At 41.8% G+C, this 21134-nt stretch overlaps 1 protein-coding gene across 1 annotated transcript; it reads right to left on the bottom strand.

Annotated features, from left to right (window-relative positions):
• Window positions 1-35: 35 nt before the first annotated feature.
• kif14 (kinesin family member 14) lies at window positions 36-20024 on the bottom strand. The gene is made up of 29 exons (XM_008292211.1): window positions 18805-20024; window positions 18207-18461; window positions 17957-18044; window positions 17656-17754; window positions 16960-17012; window positions 16800-16830; window positions 16424-16531; window positions 16110-16226; window positions 15447-15565; window positions 14906-15078; window positions 13630-13777; window positions 13138-13201; window positions 12701-12885; window positions 12204-12306; window positions 11857-12014; window positions 11565-11712; window positions 10600-10746; window positions 9695-9827; window positions 8510-8603; window positions 8142-8283; window positions 7313-7419; window positions 5923-6023; window positions 5332-5562; window positions 4846-5033; window positions 4178-4330; window positions 3388-3510; window positions 3152-3226; window positions 1592-1742; window positions 36-1183 (listed from the first exon to the last, which is right to left on the bottom strand). The coding sequence occupies exons 1-29, from the start codon at window positions 19818-19820 to the stop codon at window positions 813-815; spliced, it is 4881 nt and encodes a 1626-aa protein (XP_008290433.1). The 5' UTR covers window positions 19821-20024; the 3' UTR covers window positions 36-812.
• Window positions 20025-21134: the final 1110 nt, after the last annotated feature.

The following is a 21134-nucleotide window of genomic DNA, read 5'->3' as shown; positions in this document are numbered from 1 at the left end:
AGGTTTGTGTCTTTGTAAAATTAAGCCACATGAAGTCATTGCAGTAGTACAAGTAGCTGTATTGTTTTGACATATAATTTTTTTTAACCAAGTGAGACAAAGCACTAAAAGGACATAAAACACTGTCAAAGTACATGTATAAAGAAGAAACCCCCAAGTCTCTCCGGAGTGCAAATTGTATGTGTTACACAAAATACAAGAGCAAAGCTTGATGCAAACATGAGAACAAAACATGTCTTAATACAATAAAGAAACATATACAGCAGAAAATGGAAATAAAGTATTGCATTCGTTTTTACACATCGGCGTACCGGGCTGCTGAATATTGACACCCTGCATGTTTATATTAATAAGAAAATGCAGACGAAAACTAATTTGGTGGCATCTGACAGATACAGTACAACAGTGAAGGCCTGGCAAACTTCAGCCAGTTTCTTCTAATTGTGTTCATACACCAATAATGATGCTGCTAAACTCTACATATTCTGATGACTGAAGTCTTTGCTCCAGGTCATGTGTCAAAAATATCTTTAAAGTGCTGAGACACAAAGTCTTACCAAACTCAGGAAGGAACCTCTGATACATCTCAGCACCGGCTGTGAAGAAGACTGTGTGAGTACAGGTGCATTTCGTGGATGGCTACGCTAAAGCAGTCTCTACAGTGTTTGCTGTCTGTGATGTGAGGCTACAAAAAAATTACCCGTGACCCAGCAGGAGGCTTATCCTAAAGTTTTCTTAATGCCAACAGTTCATTTTCACTGTAAATCCTGAAAAAATGGTGGCAGTACATTGTAAATAACAACAAACATGCGTTACACCCAGTGCGGGCTGCCGTTGGACAGCCCACCTGGAGCGAGGTACACAATCTTACTCACGACTCGATTTCTAACAGCACTGTGAGTGGCGGCTCTGTCTTTGGTTAAGATTTCATTGTGTGTACTGCTGTCAGAGCCAGCTGAACTTCTACTCTCTCCTACGCCCTGTTGGCTCCAGGAGGAGGACAAGGACTGCAGGGCAGAGTGGAGCTCGTCTCTGGCAGACATTACTGTCTGAAGACAGGGAAGCTGCAGGGACGGGGCCACCGCTTCCTCCGTAGACAGGCCGGTGATCAGCTCGTCAAGAGCCTTGGCAGAAGAGGAGATCAGCTCTCTGCAGCTGCTTAGGTCAGAACTACTGTCTTTTCCTGGAAGGAGGATGACAGACTGATTAGTAGAATCCACAACAACAAAAACCTGGTACATTTTGACTGAGGCTTTTGTTCACACACCCAGTCACAACCATCCATATTACTGTGTATGACAATAGTATATAGCAATCATACATAAAAAAGTAGCTTAAACATATGAATTACAACATTTTGACTCATTTCACTTTTAGTGCTGAACATTTTCAGTTTTATTGCACTGGAGTGGTGCATTTACAGAAAAAACCATACTAATGAATTAAAAAAGTGAGTGACAAAAAGCTAGAAGAAATATTTTTCTTTCAGCATGCTGTTAGTCTCTCATTCTTGTTATCCAGGGACATTAATAAGTCACTCTGAATAACACTCAGCTAAACTCCCAGGCTATGTGTGAGTCAAAAGCTTCACCTCGCAAGGTTGTAGACAGAGAGGAATGCAGCTGTCTTATGGCCTGATTTAACTGGAAGAGTTTGGTCGATGTAGCTCTCAGTCTCTGCAAATGAGAAGCAGAGGCTTCCTCCTCCCCTTCCTCCACCTCCTCTGGGTCAGATTCTCTCTCCTGTTTGCAAACATGAACACACCCCGAAAAACGGGAACAAGACAGAGTAAATAAACAGTACGAAAGGGAAGAGCATACCACATAAATGTTTATTTAACAGGGTAAGGCAGACTGTCAGCTACAGGGCAACTTTGCACTTCTTTGCTCAAAGGTACATCAACAATAACTGTTGAACGAGCGCTGCTTAAGAATTTATCTCATTGTGGTCTTCTATAAATCCTTATTCCTTTGTATAATTAATGGTTTTTGCTTAAATAAAATATATACATTTTGCCAAGAACAAGGGCAAAAATGTTCCTATGATTACATTTTCCACATAAGGTGTGGTGACAATACTAGAACTTTTTTTTTAAAAGCTGTGGTTACCATTCAAGTAGGTGTTGAAACCACTATTCTGCCTTTTCTGGAAAGATGGCAGCTATAAAGTCAAACATTTCGGGGTTTAAGTCTCTGCTACACCGAACACTCACTGCTGCATCTACATCCATGATCACACCCGAGTCCAGAGCTGCTTTACACGCCTCGCTCAAAGCACGCCCCGAAAGTAGCTGTTACAGGCTATAACTCAGGTTTATTTGGCCACAATAACACTGCGGGCAGCAAAATGCTCCTGCTCTTATATGTGTCAATTATTGGTTTTAACAAAAAAAAAAAAAAAAAACCCTGCTAGTTTGTGTGGCTAAGATAACGGCAAACAAGCCTGTTAGCTGTGACTTATGCCACTTCATTCAACACATTCATTACGTGAACGATCGTCGAGGGATGACTGCAGAGAGATAAGCTTACAGAGCATTGAGCTTTACAGGAGCAATAAAGGCTGAGTGGCATCTTTAACAGGGCTGTTGTGGGAGTGGGTATTAATCTGTAACATTTAAGCCTGTGTCAAGATAGAACATTGTTTTTAACCTTTACATATCCAGCGAAGCGTGGCTGAGCGTGCATTCTGCCTTTAGTCCACGGTTTAAGCAAGTGCCAGCAGTTTTTGTGATAAAGCCGCAGATGCTTGTTCCATTAATCATTACTCTATTTTGAGCATTTTTCAGTTTGAGCTGAGCAAACTAGAAGATGAAACAAACCTATGGCTGTCAGTAAAATGCTTGTGGTGCTATAGAGTGCATTTCTAGTTAATAGAGGCACAAGCCTTTTTAATTTCTGTGAATTGTGGCTGTTACTTGGTGGAAAAAAAATGTTTTTCTCACAGTATTTTGCTTCAGTGATAATGAACAGCATGAAATCTAAGTGCACCAATTAAGTCGCACATGGCAAGTAATGTCCTAAAGAGGTGTTCTGGGGGGGGAGACTATGAAAAATATTAAGATTTAGTTTCCTAAATCTTTAACAAAGCTTTACAGAAAGCAGAAAGTAGACATTTGGCTTAGTTTGTAGCTGCTCGTGTAGCTGAAACTCACAGAAATATGGTAAAGCATGTAGCTCTGCAGAGCACGAGCCATGTCAAGCGTCTTGGATTTTAGGCTCTGCAGGACCTGTAAGTAGAGATGACAGGCATTAATGGTAGCAACTCATAAAACTGCACTTTTATGGAAGTGTTACCGAATAATGTATTTGTAACACTGGTAATGCCAAATTAAATTACAGCATGAACAAAATTAAAAGGCATAACATTGTAAAAGATTTACAGTCTTACTGGGTTTCTGGGGTAGGCCAGCTGAGCATCTCTCAGCATGTCCCTGGTGATGGTGAGGCTCTCCTCTAAGAGAGAGCGGACACCCTTGTTGGTTCCCTTCAGTAGACAAGTGACCACAGATTGCTGAAAAGGTTAAATAATGTTTTTATGATCATATTTTCAACAGTATTTGTCTGGTAGGTTACCAAAGCTACAAAAAGCAACAAACAAAACCAATAAGGCATCCCTGATGCTCTGGAACAGAGTACAAGGTCTTTAGTTCTACTGATGCTTCAAATAAACTTTCTCTCTGGTGGACCTCAGACTTAGTTTGCCATCACTGTGATGCATTTTCTCCTAATCAGCTTATACACTATGCAACAATACAGACATATCAACAGTTGGCCATCTTTGCTGTGGCGTGTTACACAACATTTCCCCGAAATCACATCCTGGCAGGCAAACTTTCTCCAGCATAAGGAGTCTTTCAAATTGGAAATTTTTGTAGGTGAATTTTTATGTGTCTGCTTCAGTCATGCTTATTATTACTGCTTCTGATATAGCCAGTGGTGGTTTTGATGGGATTCTGAGAAATGGTTCTAAGTTCCAAGCATTTCCTTGCCATTTGTTAACACAGCATGAGATACCACTTGCAGGTAAACAAATCAAACATGTATTCAGATCATTGACTCCCCACCTTTAAACACGATCCACACAGCTAATTCTGCATGCTCCGGTATGGTGAATTGGGGGCTTGATTACAGTGGACCCCAGAGCCTTAACAGAGATAGGAGTTTATTGGTGGTGTTACCTTGCCTGTGGCCTGAGCGCCCAGCCCCACGGTGTTCAACGGCATGCCTGTCACTGCCGCCAGGTGGCCGACTGCGAGCAACGCTGCATCCAGGCACTGACTGCTCTTCCTGCGTGCCTCCACCACCATTGATGTGATTTCAGATTCACAACCCTGGATGGGGAGAAAAATGTTGCTCCAGTCAACATCAAGTCAACATAAACAAACTGACAAACAGGTTGAATTAAAATTGATTTAATAGTGAATCAATGCAAGTAAGCCAGCACAACAGTGGACAAAGTCTGAAGGGTCAGTAAATAAATTAAAATGCTTCAAGATATTAAAAATCAGGATTGAGAGGGGAAAATTGTGTGTTTAGGTGCTGAGACTGGTAAGGAATTTAGATTTATTTTCCATATATTCATGTTCTGTTTGGGGCTCAAGGTTGAGAATTCCCTCTGCTTTGCCATTTCCATAGACAGAGCTCAAACAGCTCAGAGCTAAGATCCGTCAATCAATGCTCTGCATTTTGATTAGCCACCCCGTCTCCAAACTATGCCAAATTGAAAATCATTTGTCAGCTTAGATTTTACACTCTTTTTAATTTATTTATATACTGCAAGTGCCAGAATAAACCCAATATCATGTCACTGTGTAGCTTTTAAAGCGTGTTAATTTTTTGTGTTTACCTGAATAAGCATCTGGAAGAATCCTCCCATCTTCTTGACTTGGCTTTTGAGGTCCTCGGCGATGGTGTAGAGCAGGCCGGAGGAGGGTTTCACACTAGCCAGCCACTGCATGGTAACAAACACTCCGCTCTCTATGGCGATGGTGGCCTTGACCAGCTCAGTCTGGGCCACCGTGTTACAAGCGAACACTGCAGGAGAAAAGGCCGTGATTAAAGTTAGATCCAAATAAACCCACACACTTAAACAGAATAAGAAAGAAAGAAGCTAATCCTGGGCCTTTGAGGTGAAAAGTTTATACTGAAATTGAATGGATTGGAATTTGTGTTTTTGTGTAAAGACAACAGTTACAAAAAAATAATATGCAAAATTACTTTGTTCTAGTCACTACCTCTGGGCAACTATTAATCTACTGCCAAAGAATGAAACACTAGCACAAGCTTGCTACTTCTGTCACGTATAACAGACTGAAATCTAGTTGAAACTCACCGCTGTCCTGGCTGTCGTCATCCAGGCTGTCGTACAGGTCTGATAACCTTTGGGACGCCGTGTATACCAAGTTCAGATCAGAGATTAACTTATCTGCCATGCTCTCTTCTGTCCCACTACAACCACGCAGACGGGCCACCGATTGACCAATCAGCTCTTTGCAAATGCCGGGCATGGCGGGGTCTGTGGTGCTGGAGTGGGTGGAGGGAGGTTTGGTCGCACCCATCAACCCTGGGCCAGGCAGACGGACGAGATGGTGTGAACAAAGATGACTTCATCTTAGAAAATGTTCTGGCATTGCTGTGTCATAATAAATGTTAATTGGCCATGAAGTCTAGTCTATTAGCCGGTATTTATTTAACAACTGCAACACTTCATCATCATGAGTAATTCCCCACATTTTTAATTTGCATAACAGAGCACATTAAATAACTTGGGTCCCTCTGAACATTAAATCTGATTCCTGCAGGAGCATACCTAAACTTAAAAGCAAAAGGGATATTTACATTACACAACACAGATAATGGCATTTTTCATGTTAAATATTCCCTTCTTGATTAGATCCAAACATTTGCTTGCATAGTGCCTTACCAGCAGACTGCGAAGAGCTGTTGTGGAGGCTCTGAATCGGATGAACCCGGATCTCATAGAGACGCCCTGAGATTCTCCTGCTCTTCAGCAGACTCCTGCTCCTAAAGCCAGAAGCAACCATCAACCAGAAACTGTGAGTACAAAGCCAACACCCCGTATTTATATTTTTCTTAATCATTTAGTTATTTCTCTCATTTAGAATAACTCAGTAGAACCAGGAGGAAGTCATTATACTCATTACAGCTCAAGGTTCGTTTGTCAGTTTGTCGTGCCAACATTTTTTTTTTTTTCCTTTCTGTGGTATTCTTGCCATCTTTTTCATTTGTTTGGACTTCTGGACAGCATCTGTGTGCTCCTATGTGTTTTCTGGCACTGTTGTAATGAAGGTTTAAACAGACTGTGACTACTCATATTAATGTGGGAATGCATCTTTGGCACACATCAGCCATTCAGGTTAAGTTAATTTGATTCAAAGTGTTATGTTGCTGGGAGTTTTGTTAAACTTGTGCAAAAAGAGAGCAGGAGAATAATCTTCACTTAGAGGTGAGAAAGTCAGTAAACAGTAATGACTGTGGTCATGAGGCGTAGGAACAGGTTTAATGGGGTCAGGGAGAGAAATACGATGGAACCACAGACCCTGTGCCATGTTTCATTTGGCTGGGTGTAATGGTAGTTTGGGCACCACCAGGAGTGCTTCACAAAGAATAACAGCAGAAGGGGAAAACGTTGGGAGCTCTGCATGTACAACAGGTGCTGCGTGTGCATGTTTGGGTCATGGGTTGTGGAGCAAGAAACATAGGGACCCTTCGTCCTATTTCTTTTTCTCAACACCTTGGCCTGGCTGTCATGGAAATGAAATGAACAAAACAGAACAAACACAATGAAGAGGGAAATATTCTGTGGACAGAAACTTCCCGTCAACTTTTCTTGAAAGAAAAAAGGATGGGGTGAACGTCAAAAATACGTGCCAGGTTGTAAATCACACTGTTGGAAACTAGCAGGACCTTGTGAAAATAACCAAAATCTTCCAAATGGTTAAACAAAAATGATTTTCCATGTTCCATCCGCATACTTTTCAACTTTCCATATACATCCTTTTGCCTAACACATTGTTCAAATTAACAGAGTTGAGCAGGAGGTCTGTGGATTTAAGACACACATTCGGAAAGCAAAAGCGTCACCCATCCAAGTCCAGACAGGGTTGAACAACAGCAAGGTGGACACCTGTAGTGAGACAGCCCCGTACTTATCAAGTTTTTTTTTGTTTTTTTTCCCTGCCATATTTCAAATCATTGACAAGAATACCAATTAATTCCCCAAAATCTAAAATGTAAGGTCCCGGAACGAGGGATTGATGGATGGGAAGAGAGAGGAAGGGCTGGATAATTACCTTCGGCGAGAAAAGGAGGAGGTAGAAGCAGAGGAGGCCGATATATCTTGCTCCCACTCATCATCAGGGTCATAAAACACATCGTCATCTTTAGAGGCGGAATCCCCCTGCGGAGAGTAAACTACTGCTGACATGCCCGGTCTCATTTAGTCAACTTAATGAGAAAAGCACACCAAAGTGAGGCAGCATCCCTCTGTCGGGCATTAAACAACCCATTCCAGACTGTAAATAAGGTCAAATGGCCGGGAAATTGGAAATTGAGTGTAAGCTGATGTCAGGCTTTGAATATGCAAACTGAGGGAGCGACAGCCTGGCTGACTGAATATGATTCACGCATCATACATTATCTCATTACTGGTCAAAGTTTTAAAAACCAAAGCCGTATGCACAAGCTTCCTGTCCACTCACTGCATATTCTCCATCATTATGACATCTTTAAGGGCATAAACAGCTCACTGATCTTATTACATTCAGGAGAATTCTGATTATGTGCAGAAGGTCCAGTCAAAGTGTCCATTATACATGTCACAAACAGACTATCACGTCATCAATTCTCCTCATTTTAGATAAAGATCAGCCTGAGATAATCTATGAAAACTGGCTGGAAAACACCCTGGACAAACTGACAGCCTCCTTACAATTTCTAATTTATCTTATCTGCAAATCTCCAGGCAATTTCCACATCAGAAATCAGGTCTATTTACATCTTATCAGTAACATTTTAATTGGTCATGTGTTAGCGATATCAATGAGATGCTCACTTGTTAATGTGCTGTTCACATCCTGAGACATTTATTCAATCAAAAGAGCAATGACGCGAAAGGCAAACCTGCTCGATGTCCCTCATGGCGGCCATGTTGTTCTGGAACTTGTCCAGGCTCCAGAAAGTTGAAATTCCCAGCTTTGTGTTTTGAACCCGCACCTGTGGCAGGCCACCTTGCTGCATGTTCTCATCGTCGGAGCTTTCATGTCTACGACAAAGGAGAGCAAATTCATTGTTGGCTAAGCTTAATAATGATGATATTTGCTTGCAAAAAAACTGGCCAGTGACAGATATTTCCATTTCTCTGAATTGTAGAAAATGAGAAACCATCGCAGCAGCCACAACGCTACTGATTCTCAAAATCAGTGCAAAACCTCATTGAGTTTATTGATCATTATTGTGTTTGCAACCTGAATAAGCTTGTCTCTTCATACCTGCTGAAGACTGTGTGTTTCCTCAGTTTAGCGCTGATTTTATTGGCTTCCTCAATCATCAAGGACAACTTCATGGCATCCCACTGTGGAGAGACTGCGGCACAGAAATTAAACATTAAAATCCCCGTAACCAATAGTCCTGAGTGAGAAAGCAGCTTTACTTAGTAGCATTAAACTGGATTCACTTCACAAGAACAGTTTAAAATCTTGTTACTTAGGTTGCCCAGAAAGAAAAGTGAGCCTGCACTTAGTTTGAGCATGTGACATGTAATTCTGAGATCCCAAAAACTGATCTCTACATTCTGCTGATGGGGGTACAAAATGCTCAGCCTTACACCTTACATTGCAAACTTATCACTGCAGGTATAATGCCTAGCGCTTCACACAAACACCAAAATAAATGGAAAAAAGAAATAGCACGATAGTCAGTCTCTGCAGCTCTCACATCTACGCCTGTGACTGAAAAGTAAAATGAATAAATTAGGGATGTCCGATAGGCCCGAAATTAGCATAAAAATGTCTGTCAATATCGTTTTTTTTGCCTGTAATGAAAACCGATAAAACAATGCATGGATTTTGACAGCATTTACCAAATGATGACGACATCAAACTGCGCCGTGAAGCGTGTAAACAAGTGTGGCTGCAGTAACAAACGTATCTCGGTACATATTGGAATTGGAAATTGAGAGTTGGACAATATCGGCATATCGGATATTGGCAAAAAAGCCAGTATCGGACATCCCTAGAATAAACTCTTCACTCCCCTGCTCTTTTTTGACTGACACAAATATGTAAGTTGTTGTATGGACACCTGTATAAGGTGAAGAGGAGTGTAAAGTAACAGATACATGTTGCTGTTTGTTGTCATATTAAAAAAAACATTTACATTGAATTCAATGCACAGCAGTCGTGCAATTTAGTGAGATTCAAGTTTCTACTTTGCATTGTATGTAGTTTAATCACCATCCACGTTAAATGTTATCACCTTACAATAAATGGCATATTAAATGTTCTATAGCCTATTTGTCTCCTCTGCTCCTTCTGGGCTCATGTCCACTTAGTTGTTATTTCAGGTGCTGGCAAACAGATTTAATCTAAAACTTTTGTCCTATGTGACAAACCCCACCCATACGGAACTCATTTGCGTGAATTTCAATGCTCACCAACCAACTTCAAAACTCTCACCGTTTCTGGTAGTGTGGTTTTCCCTTAAAATTCTTTTCTTTTGCATCTCCTCCAGCTCTTTGCTGATCTTTCTCTTCTCCGCCTCCAGGGCATCAACAATCCTCGCTTGGCACACTCGATGCTCCTCCATAGCCTGAAGTGAATCGTGGTAATGTAAACAATATTAAAAACCATCAGGCCAAAACATTTTGCCTGAAGTCAAGCTCCACCACGGCTCAGAACACATCCCAAATGCCCCATTGGTTAAACATGAACCCCGGTTTCAGGATATTTGCTTAAGCCTCTCAAGTTCATTTTATATAATCAGAAATCATTAGAATGAGCAAATGAAGGAGATGATGTCATTAGCTGTTATAGATTTACTGAACTCTGACTTCTGAGGATCAAGGGGGGAAAAAAAAAAAAAAAAGGCTGAGTGAAATAAGATCTGTTTAACATGTCACACTTCTCTTTTTATAGATAGAGCAGATCGACCACCCACTATGACTGTAGGCCAGTTTTATGTACTTAGAGGAGAACACAGTGTCCTCCTGGAAACATTTAGAGTGGAGTCATCAAATTCTCAAGTTATTATCCATACTGTACCTCCGGAGGTCTGACATTCTACCCGACGTAGTTTTCCATACTTTCTTAATCCATGTAATAAACTAACCTAAAGGCACATTATATAGAATAATGAAGATGGTTTTACCTCTTGATTACCTCCAATATAAGGGATTATATAAGTTTCCATTTTGTGTGCTCAAGATACTGTTGATTAACTCATCGGTGGTAAGAGCTCGACATTTAATTGAGAAAACTTAACATTTTAGATATTTTAAAGATATTGGAAGACTTTGTTGGGTGCATCAAGCAGAGATGATCACTGAAGAGAAATATTCTTGAGTGTAGCACTGAGTTCTGACCTGGGCCTCCATGTGCAGACGCAGGCGTTTCTTCTGGGTGTCCACCTCTTGCTCCAGCTCCTGCTTGGCCATCTTCAGCTCTGCCATTTGGCTGGCCACTCTTTGTTTGTCTAACTCTTGCTGACGCTTACGGTCAGTCTCCTCATTCTGAAAGAATGGCATGTTGGTATTACTCAATACTGGTTGCATAATTTGACAGGGTGTGGGGACAGGCAGAGGTTTAAACTGTTTGATAGTTCTGTAATATTGCAATATAGCGCACAAGATTTAAGGAAATATACGAGATGTGTCAGAAAAGTTCCAGGACTGGTGTCACAAAGCATATATTTCAAACCCAAACTTCAAACAACCAGTTTTCCCCTTCAGACGATCAACCAGCACGTCTACAAAGAGATCCTGCGGCGTTTGCTTCGTTCAGTGCTCGAGAAGAGGTGAGAGTTGTGGCAGGACAAGTCGTGGCTGCTTCACCATGACAACCTGCTCACAATGCCCTGAGCATCCCACAGCTCCTGGCTGAGAAGAACATCTCCGTGCTGGAGCAACCTCCCTACTCACCCCACCTGGCTCCGTGGGATTTTTTCCTCCTCCCCAAGCTCAAGGGGGTCATCAAGGGGACCCGTTTAGAAGACGTGGACGACATCAAGATGGCTGTGATGACGGAGCTGAGGAGGATCCCTGAAGAATCCTTCCAGGAGTGCATGACGGCGTGGCAGAGAAGGCTGGGGAAGTGGGTTAGACTCCAGGGGGATTACTTCAAAGGGGAAAACTTGTAGGCTGGATTTGAAATATAGTGTTTGTGACACCAGTCCTGGAACCTTTCTGACACACTTTATTGGTTTAAATTTGTATTTGTTTATTTCGTTTGGGAAAACCTGCATGAAAACTGACTTTCAATAACTGCAAAGAAGTACAGGCAATTGGACCATTTTTTCGTTCAGAAAAGAATTATTTTAAGTCTTGTTTACCAGCTCTCTCTGCAGGGCTCGGATTCTGTCTTCATAAAGTGCCTTCTGGTCAGACAGCTCTTTCTGAGCCACCTCCTTTGCCATTTGGATTCCCTGCATCATCTCCTCTTTTGCCTTTAAATGGGCTTCTTCAATTTCTGCCTCGAGCCTGGGACACACAAAAATAGCTTAAAGGGAATTCTGATTTTCATTATTAGTTCTCAAATACAGTGCTTGAAAAAGTGCTCTGGTATGGTGGTTTTATAGCTTTTCTCTGTCCAAAAGACCTTTATCTGGTGCTTTTTTCACTCACTGTGCTCTTTGAGCTGCAAGTAGCTCATTTTTGGCAAACTCAAAGTCTTTGTGACCGTCGCCTGCGCCTGTCCAACACGATACCCGCTTCCCAGACTGCACCTCAGCAGGATGATTGAAGCGGAAGTAGTGGTCTCCACCAAGAATCACCCTGTCGCCCTGGAAGTCAGACAAACGATGAGAGGAGTGGAATTGACAACAATAAAAGCATTTTAAAAATGCTTCAGACAGACAGGATATTGAATTGGATTTACATGGATTTATACTAAAAACTCATTGCCCAAATTTTAAGTTAGAAGGCAACGATAAATGTTGAGAAGAACCAAGAAAACGTTTTGCTCTACTTACATGGTGTAGGACAGTGGAGTCCGAGATGAGGTTGCCATTAACAAAAGTCTTGGCATTTTCCATAGGAGTGATGCTGACAGTGTCATGGATGTTAGATATGACACTTAAAAAAAATAAAACACATCTTGATATTAATTTAATTGCCATTTTTGAAATGTAATGCAGATAGGAAATTAAATGTAATCGTCAAATATCTTTAAACTATTCCTTGGTTTAGTTATTTTCATGTATTTGGATTCACTTCTGTCACCATAATTCCTATTACTTTGGCTAAATACGCTTAATTAGATTATTCAAAGCAATAAAACATTACATGGTTTCCACTGAAAAGTAGTGTATTTTTCCATACTCACTATTATTTTTCTTACTGCAGCTATTCCCTTTTTTTTAAATAAGCACACATGCAAGACTGACGCGACTGCAAACGGACTACATAATATTCATTCAACAGAACAAAACGTCATTGTTTTCACACCCATCTGGGGATTTGTTCTCACCAGTGCTGGTCTGCAATGAGAGCTCCAGTCAGCTGGATGTCATGGCTGGATCCAGATTTGAGCTTGCCCACTGTTGTTCGACCCTCTTTGATCATATAAAGAAGCATCTCGGACAGCTGAGGGTCCTCGTTCAGATTCACCAGGTTGGGAAGACGGTTGTCCACTTTGAATGTCACGCCTGCTTTCTGTTTACAGAGCAAGAAATACTTGCAGTACTTGTCTTTGTGCTTCTTATCGAACACAGATGTTTTTGAACCCAGACATCTTTAGTAGAGCTTGTTTCAGTGTTTGTTGACTTAAACTTTAAGGTTAAGCAGAGTTAAAAGATTACTGTACTGCTGCTCACATTACAGTGAACAGTACTGTACATGGTACGGTTAAAGAAAAATGAATTTAAATAAAAGGTTATGCTGAAAAAAAAAAAAGAAAAAAGGTACCTGCAACTCTTTGGTCTCTTCACGTTTGCGAATTTCTGCTTGCTCAAGTTTCTCTCTCCATGCCCTGCAGAAAATAAAATATATAACCAAAAGTTGAATCACCTATGATCAAATTCAGCTATCATCTTCTGAGACGGATCCCCTGTTCACTTACTTCTCAACCTTCTCACTGTCCAACACTTATATGAAAGAAAAACATCAAGCTTGCAAAATGAATAACTTTCTATTAAATATTTGACCTCAGTGCTTGTATTTTCACCCATAAAAAAAATGTGTAAATAAAAATAAAGAACGAAATCTTTGTATGTTAGCATCAATCCAATACAATAATATGAAAACTCAGCAAATACATGCGGACATTGTTGCAAATTACTGTAATATAAATGGAACCATAACAGGGAGTGTGAATAATCTCTTTGCAACTAGAGAAAATGGAATTTCTAGGTCATGTCAGATTAACACCATTAATAATGTTGTTGCAGTAATGCTGACCGGTTGGCTTCAACCATTTCTCTCTCTTGCTGACAGAGTTTGCTCCTCAGAGCGGTGATCTCCTGCTGGAACAGCCTGACTCTCTCCGGCTCGATGCCCTGGGAGCTCATCTGGGCCGCTCGCAGTTTCTCCACCTCTGCTTTCAGCTCTGTACAAAAAAAAAGTTTTGCCAAATTGCTGAGATAAATGTGGCAGCTGTGAGCAAACGTCTATATGAAATTGCAGGGAGTTACATAAAACTCCCCCAGAGGACGTGAGGCCAAAGAAATATTCAGATTTTGTCAGTGAACTGCCCAACAATGTCACTTATCGAAGACAATTTACTGAGCAGCATTGACCTGATTTGTAACGTCTGAGTCATATTCACTTTGAGTGTCTCACACTGACAGGCGACGGGAGACAAATCCACGCCAAGAGCTCCCCTTAGTGCTAAAAACTTCAAACAGCAGCGCGATCGTCTTATGAAAAATAATACTTGCATGACAGTTAGCCGCCATGTGCAACTGACAGTGCATAAATATGGCCTGGAGGCAAGGTTAGGGCCAGGCTTTAATTTCAACTGGATAGCGCATGAGCTGTGATGGATAAATGGGTTGACAGGAGGGTATGTGGGACAGAAGGAGAGAGAAAGAGATCAAGAGCAAGCCACTAACAGAAAGACATTCGCCATATAAAGAAAGAGAAAACAGACAGAAACAAAGAGATGAAGGAGGAGCTAAAGTACAGACAGCCAACCAAGACATATGAAAATAATTAAGCTGCTGAGGATAACGGGGACTTTCTTGTTCTAAAACCTCATTTTGTACTGTGAGGCTCTTTTAATGCACAAATACTGACGACACACTGGTTGAAAAGCCACCTTTGCTTTTCCTTGTGAATAAGGTTACACAGGTTTTGTGTTGTTTGTGTAGGATGGCAGCTGCTCACAAAGAACCTCGACATTTTTAAGGAAAATATGTATTTCTTGAAGATCAAAACTGTTTTGTCAAGGTAACAAGGTTTTGTTCGCCCTGCTCCCCTTTTCCCAATTACTGATGTCGCAGGCTACATTGGCCAAGGCTGTATCTTGGCCACAGAATGACTCAAAACACACAACAGTGCGCATACAGGGTCACAAACATACTGAAAATACCAAAATATTAGTCTTTATTATTTAATACTACTATTTAGGGGAAGATAATTAAACTGGTTATATAAATCAATTAAACTAAAATGATTAACTCCAACATAAAATAACACACACATCTGTTGAAAGTGTGTGTAATGGACGTCTGACCTCTGATGAGCTTGGCATTGGTGTCCTCGTTGACCTTGGCTATGTTAATGATGGTGCGGGCCTGCTGGGCGTAGCGCAGAGTGCTTAGGCTCTCCTCCACATTGCTGCCCGCCGGGCTCAGTGTCGCTATCATGGCCGTCTTGGAGTTACCACCGAGGCTCTCTTTCAACAGCCTGCAGGAGAGAACAAATAGGACTCGGTCGAGATCACCCTTTTCAAAACTGAAAATGCTGACCAGTTAACTACCACGGTTCAAAAATAAAAACAATATATAAATGTGCCTCCATTCATAATACAATTCAATTTACGAATTCTATTTTAGACTTCATAAGTACTGTGAATGTCTGTATGTTTTTAATTGTTCATAGAAGTCTATCTTAAATATGCATTGGTTTCACAGGACTCTGCAGCACGACATGAAACGTGCTGATGTTTTGATTGCTGGTTTATCCCTTTTGCATGTGTTTTTTTTAATGAAAAACTAATAAAGAAGGGTTCCAAAAATAAAAAATAATTTGCACAGTTCAAACTGTTTCCTCACCATGTAAGCACAGACTCCCTGTATGGTATGAAAACCTTCTTCCTGGTCAGCGCCTGGTCTGATAAGGCAGAGATGACCTTTCCAAGTGTTAGCAGGGATTTGTTGATGCTTGCGCCCTCCTACGATGACACCGAAAAAGTGCTCAATTAAACTTAAACTTTGTGCAAGATGGAACATTTTTAGAATTGGCAACCTGCACAATTGCAAAAACTCAAAGCGCAACTCAATGAAGTGGTTCATCTTGAATTATTAGCCGCCGTAATCAGACAAACAAGATTTTCATGATAACTTTGGTTGTTAACACGGCAGCAGTTGGTCACAATGCCAGTACGAATACAACACTTCTCACATACTGTGTAAATAACCTGCCAAAGGTTGAGCAAATAAGTATTAATAAATCTTAGAGAAATCTGAGTCTAGTAATCAATTCAGGATACAACTAATGATGATTGATTAATTCCTGCAGACCACTGGCAGGTTATTGCTTAGGTTTTAACATGTCAAAATGAAAAATGGCAGGACACAAAGTGATACCTAACAAAGACAAATAGCTGATACCCAAAACACAAAGTTACTCACTTAGCAATGAAAACGGTAAAAGCAAACTCTCACATTTGAGCAACAATAACCAGTGATAGTAATTTGAATGCACAGTGTGTGTACCCTGAGTCGGTCTCCACTCGTCTGAGCCGAGTTACATCGCTCGCTGCCTGCCAAATCAACCAAGTTGATCCTGCTGGTGATACTGTGGTCGTGTTCCTCTCCCTCCACAGATTCGGTCTGCACACAATCACACACATGATAAACTTTCAGCTGAAACATATTAACATAGATCTCCCTTACAAAAGCAAATGCTAATGGTGGTAGAGATTGTATCAACATTTTTGGCTTCATTGTGCACCATTCTGTTTTGTTGTTTATAAAGGTTGAATGCTCTGTCACATATGAAACGGTAAAGTCAAACCAAGCGGCCGTACCTTAGTCTGGGTCATGACCAGGGTGAACACAGAGTGAGACCTGGAGCTCTTGTCATTCATTCCTGTAGCTGCTGTGGCTCTCTGCTTGTTGCCCAGCTCCAGCCAAGCCTACAAAAAGGACACGATAAATCAATATACAATTATCACGGATTCTCTCAGTGTGAAATCTCACTTGGAGATCTTTGATGCTCAGTATTCATCTCATCGGTGTGCTTTTCAGCGCACTTAGAACACATTAACATCAAGGCAATTGCCAACGCCTGCATTTACCTTATGGGCTCTACTTAACACTGAGGCCTGACTTGCTCGCTCATTTCAACTTGTTTTTAATGTGCTAAGGATTTGAAGAAGAAGACTGACAGCAGGTGCAACCTACCTGAATGTCATTGTAAGAGCTCACCACATTCCTGTGAAGAAATAGCAAGGTCAGCGATTGTGCAGAACATAGCAGTCAGAAATGTTCATCTGAACTTTGGCCTTAAAGACTAATACAGCAAAAGAGATGTTCAGCAAAAGAAAGAAAAGGCTTTTCTTACGCAGAGAGCTCAGCAACATAAGGACCGTGGACTGGGTGCTCCCTCACCCTCAGCTGGAAAGACAAAATCAACCAGGTTTTATCTTGACTCTATATATTCACAAGTTATCCATCCATCCATCCTCTATACACCGCTTAATCCTCATTAGGGTCGCGGGGGGGCTGGAGTCTATCCCAGCTGACTCAGGGTGAAGGCAGAGGACACCCTGGACAGGTCACCAGTCTATCACAGGGCTACACTTAGAGACAGACAACCAAGCACACTCACATTCACACCTACGGACAATTTAGAGTCACCAATTAACCTCAACATGTTTTTGGACCTTGTGAGAGGAAGCCGGAGAACCCGGAGAGAACCCATAGTGCACAGAGAGAACATGCAAACTCCACGCAGAAAGATCCCTCACAGGGACGCGAACCAGCGACCTTCTTGCTGCGAGGCAACGATGCCAACCACTGCCCTACCTTGCAGCCCCATGTTTGCATTATGCACCATAAAATTTGTTTCCACGAAACTTCAACAAAGAAAATGTCGCAACCAATTTCACTAAAAGCAGGAAACCTTTTTTTTCATACGAAATCCTTAAATTAGGATAGGTTATGTGCCACAGTTGCAAGTACAAATAATGCACATTTAAAATATGCCAGCAGTTCCTTGATTTCTGGAGTAAAATTCAATTAGTTGCAAACTACTCACAGGCATTCTCCTCTGGTTTGGTTCATCTCTGGTCACTAGCAGGTCATGGATCTTCTCATTGTACACTTCAAAGTAGCTCATCTCTACATGGCATTTTACCTGAACACAAGAACCCAAATTGATCATCTGAGTCATACAAGCAGACTGAAAAGACAGTTAATGCACACATTCCAGGCTTTTAAAAAGGTTGAAATGTTTTCTGAAGAAAGCCTTTCGATTTTTCAAGTAAATCCTGCTTCGAAAAAGAAATGGTAAAAAAGAGCAATTAAGTGGCAATGAATGCCTCAATGTGACATGTTACCTCTTCATTCTCCATGGAGGCCAATCGAGAAAAAAGTTCCTGGCAGAAACGTGGAATAACCCCAACCTCTTCTTCAAAGCCCATCATGCTGCAAAAGAAGCAATTTAAACAAGTTTAATGGCAGTTTAAAAAAAAAAAACATGTCAAAGGTAGCATGAATCTAAGCATAAAAAACAAAACAAGAGCACAAAATGGAAACGGATTCAACGATAAAAGGTGACTGTGATAAAGTGAAAAGAAAAAGGCTCACGTATAGGATTTGCCAGAACCAGTCTGGCCGTAAGCAAACAAGCAGGTGTTGAATCCCTCAAAGGCCCTGAGCAGCAGAGGTTTGGCCAGCGTCTCGTACACCGTCTGCTGGCCGGCAAAGGCAGGATCTCTGTCGTCCACCGAGCAGAAGGAGAAGTCGTATGTGAAGGAGTAGGTGTTTCTGGAGTCCGGATGCTGGACGACCGTCTCCTGGCCATTCATGAAGATGACCTGTGCTGCCTTCTCTGCTTTCTCCCTTAAACAGAACATGTAAGGGACACACTTTCAGAAATGTGTTGTTTTTTCCTTCCTGAAAGTATATCTGAGCACCTACATAAACTGGGAAATGTGCAGTATTTGGAGTTTGGCTGTCATTTCCCCAAAATGAAATTCCTAAACAGCCACAATTGACACGTGCACACAATCTGACAAAACTACACAGTGTGTTAAAATCTAGGAGAGGTGGATGTGTGTCTGCAAGCTTCCACTATTGATGTTCAGCTTAACAATCAGATCTAAGGCAGCTCCAGAGGTATCAGCTGTTCATTTGGGAAGCCTGGGTCTGACATGTGTCTGCTCTTCACCATCAGCTCACAAACCTGGCATTGAAAGGACGGACTCGGACAGCCACAGTCACTGCACTGTTCTCCATCTTAAAGGAGTCCTGCTGCTTCTGAGTCTCACTGGGACGAGTTAGGAGTCGCTCAGTGGCTGCTGGAGCAGTAGCTGAAGTCCTGGCCTGGCTGAGGTCTCCCCTCTGAGCTGAGGTGCTTGTGGTCCTCCCCTGCAGCACGGTGCTGGGTTTGTGCACACCTGCAGACACTTTGCTGAACCGAGGAGTTGGAACAGGTTTAGCGTCTCCTGCTTGCTGTGCTCGAGGTTTGGGCCTTTCTAGACTTGCAGATTTGACTAAAACAGTTTTGGGGACTTCTTTCCCTGCCAGTCTCTCGAACACGTCTCTCCTGGCGGCGATTTTCTCAAACGGGGTCTTTTTGGTGGGGGTTTTAAAGGTGTGGGGCTGCTCCTCTGGTTGCCTTGCTGTGGAGGAAGAAGAGGGCGTCTTGGTGTTGGCCAACCTGCCCTGTGTCTCCACAGCAGCCTCTACTCTGTTCCTTGCAGCAGTTTCTCTTAAACTCGTGGACCTGAACAGACCGGGTGTCCTGCCGTTGGGTTCACTGAGAACTTTGGGTGTTGCCTGCGCGCCGCCGACCTTCTTATCCATGGAGGGAGTCCTGGTCCTCCGCTGCAGGGTCAGCCTCTTCTCCGGCGCCGGTGTGGTGTTCTGGCTGCTTTCCGTCATGGTTTTGTCCGTTGTCTCAGCCCCGGTTTTCCTCCTTGACCTCCTCTGCAGCGTGAGTCGGCCCCGGTAGGGAGTGTGCTGCCCGCTGCCGCTCTTTGACAGCGCAGAGACGACATAAGTCCTGTTCACCTGCCGGCTTTTATCCGACGACCTGCTGCTGTCCTCACACACAGACTCTCCGGATGATACCTCACTTCTACCCAGCGTTGAGTCCGTTGCTTTCCGCTCTCTGCCGGGCGTCCTAGCCGTCGATGTGGACAGCAGATGGTCATAATAAGCGGTGTGCTTCCTCGCCTGTACGCTAAATATCGACATGGCTAAAAACAAGTGACCAACAGTCAGATTAGCTTGTTAAAATAAGTTTAGCTAGCACTCCGGCGACTCGAGCTATAATACACGACATTAAAAAAAACATGTAAGACGAACGCAAAAACGATTTGAAATGTTAAGTAAAAGTGAATGTATGTCCATTCGAATAAAATGTTAGCTAAACACAGAGCTACTTTTGTTTATTATCGTCTCCTCCTCGCTTCCGCTGTCGCCCGCTACAATTTCAAATCGTCTCCGTCTGTGGCAGCTGATTGGCTGAGCGCTCGGTGGTAGTTACGTCACACCGTGGCTGAGACGTGCAGCTCCACCTGACGGCCGCTAGAGGGCAGCAGGAGTGAGGAAATATCAATGCATGGAAGGGATGACCTCATCCCAGCCCAGAGCAAACGGAGCTGGAACCAGTGGAGCCAGTGTGCCACTCCTGTTTTCTTCTCTAAAATTAGCACGCAACCGTTAAAAATGATGTATTCACCATAGCTTAGGAACAATAAAAACATTTCCCCAAACACCACAGACTGTGAGCTCACGAACAGAACCAAAACATCAGTGCAAATTCTGCAGCTTCTAATGATGGAGAGAAATACTTCTTAGTAGCCATAAATTAACCCTGTATTTATTGTCCATAACTGTATTATATGTATTGATCATCAGGCACAAATCTATAGCTGTATATAGTAATCAAACTTATTTTTTGTTCTTTAACTTGCTGCCCAGTTTAAATGCATTTGTGTTTTTTGTGTCAGTATTTTGAGAGCAAATTTTTTAAAAAAATAACATAAAACAAATGCAAGGCAAATTTCCTGTATGACTATATTAACTTGGCCAATAAAGCTGACTGTGAATTTAAAAAAAAAAAAAAAGTCTTTAGAGAAAAACAGAAAGGGGTCTTTCCTTGTCAAATGTCAAAATTTTAAAACAATTTCTGCTAGACCATCTCTGTTTTGCAGTATTTTTTTGCATAGAATTTGGATATTTATAAGAATATTTGGGAAATTTTAACTCAATCCTTCAAATACTTTCTGAGATAATGTTTGAAAAAAAGAAGAAGAAATAAAAGGGAAAAAAAGCCAGCAGACCCATTTTTTGTACATTGAAATTGGAGGCTGTGTTTGCGTAACATCTCAGGAACTACTTGGCATAAAAGCCTGAAATGTTCACAATTGTTTCTCATTATACTTTTGCTTCAGAATCTGTAAAATTGGACAAGTAGATCCAGAAATCACCATTGATGGTTGAGTTGAAATATGAAAAAAACAAAACACAAAGCTGTCATGAAAAGTCCCATTCTTAAACACACAT

Source organism: Stegastes partitus, unplaced genomic scaffold (assembly GCF_000690725.1).
Source record: "Stegastes partitus isolate 25-593 unplaced genomic scaffold, Stegastes_partitus-1.0.2 Scaffold793, whole genome shotgun sequence".
NCBI lineage: Eukaryota > Metazoa > Chordata > Actinopteri > Pomacentridae > Stegastes > Stegastes partitus.
The sequence above is the reverse complement of the archived record's forward strand: the minus strand, read 5'-3'. Positions and strand labels throughout refer to the sequence as shown.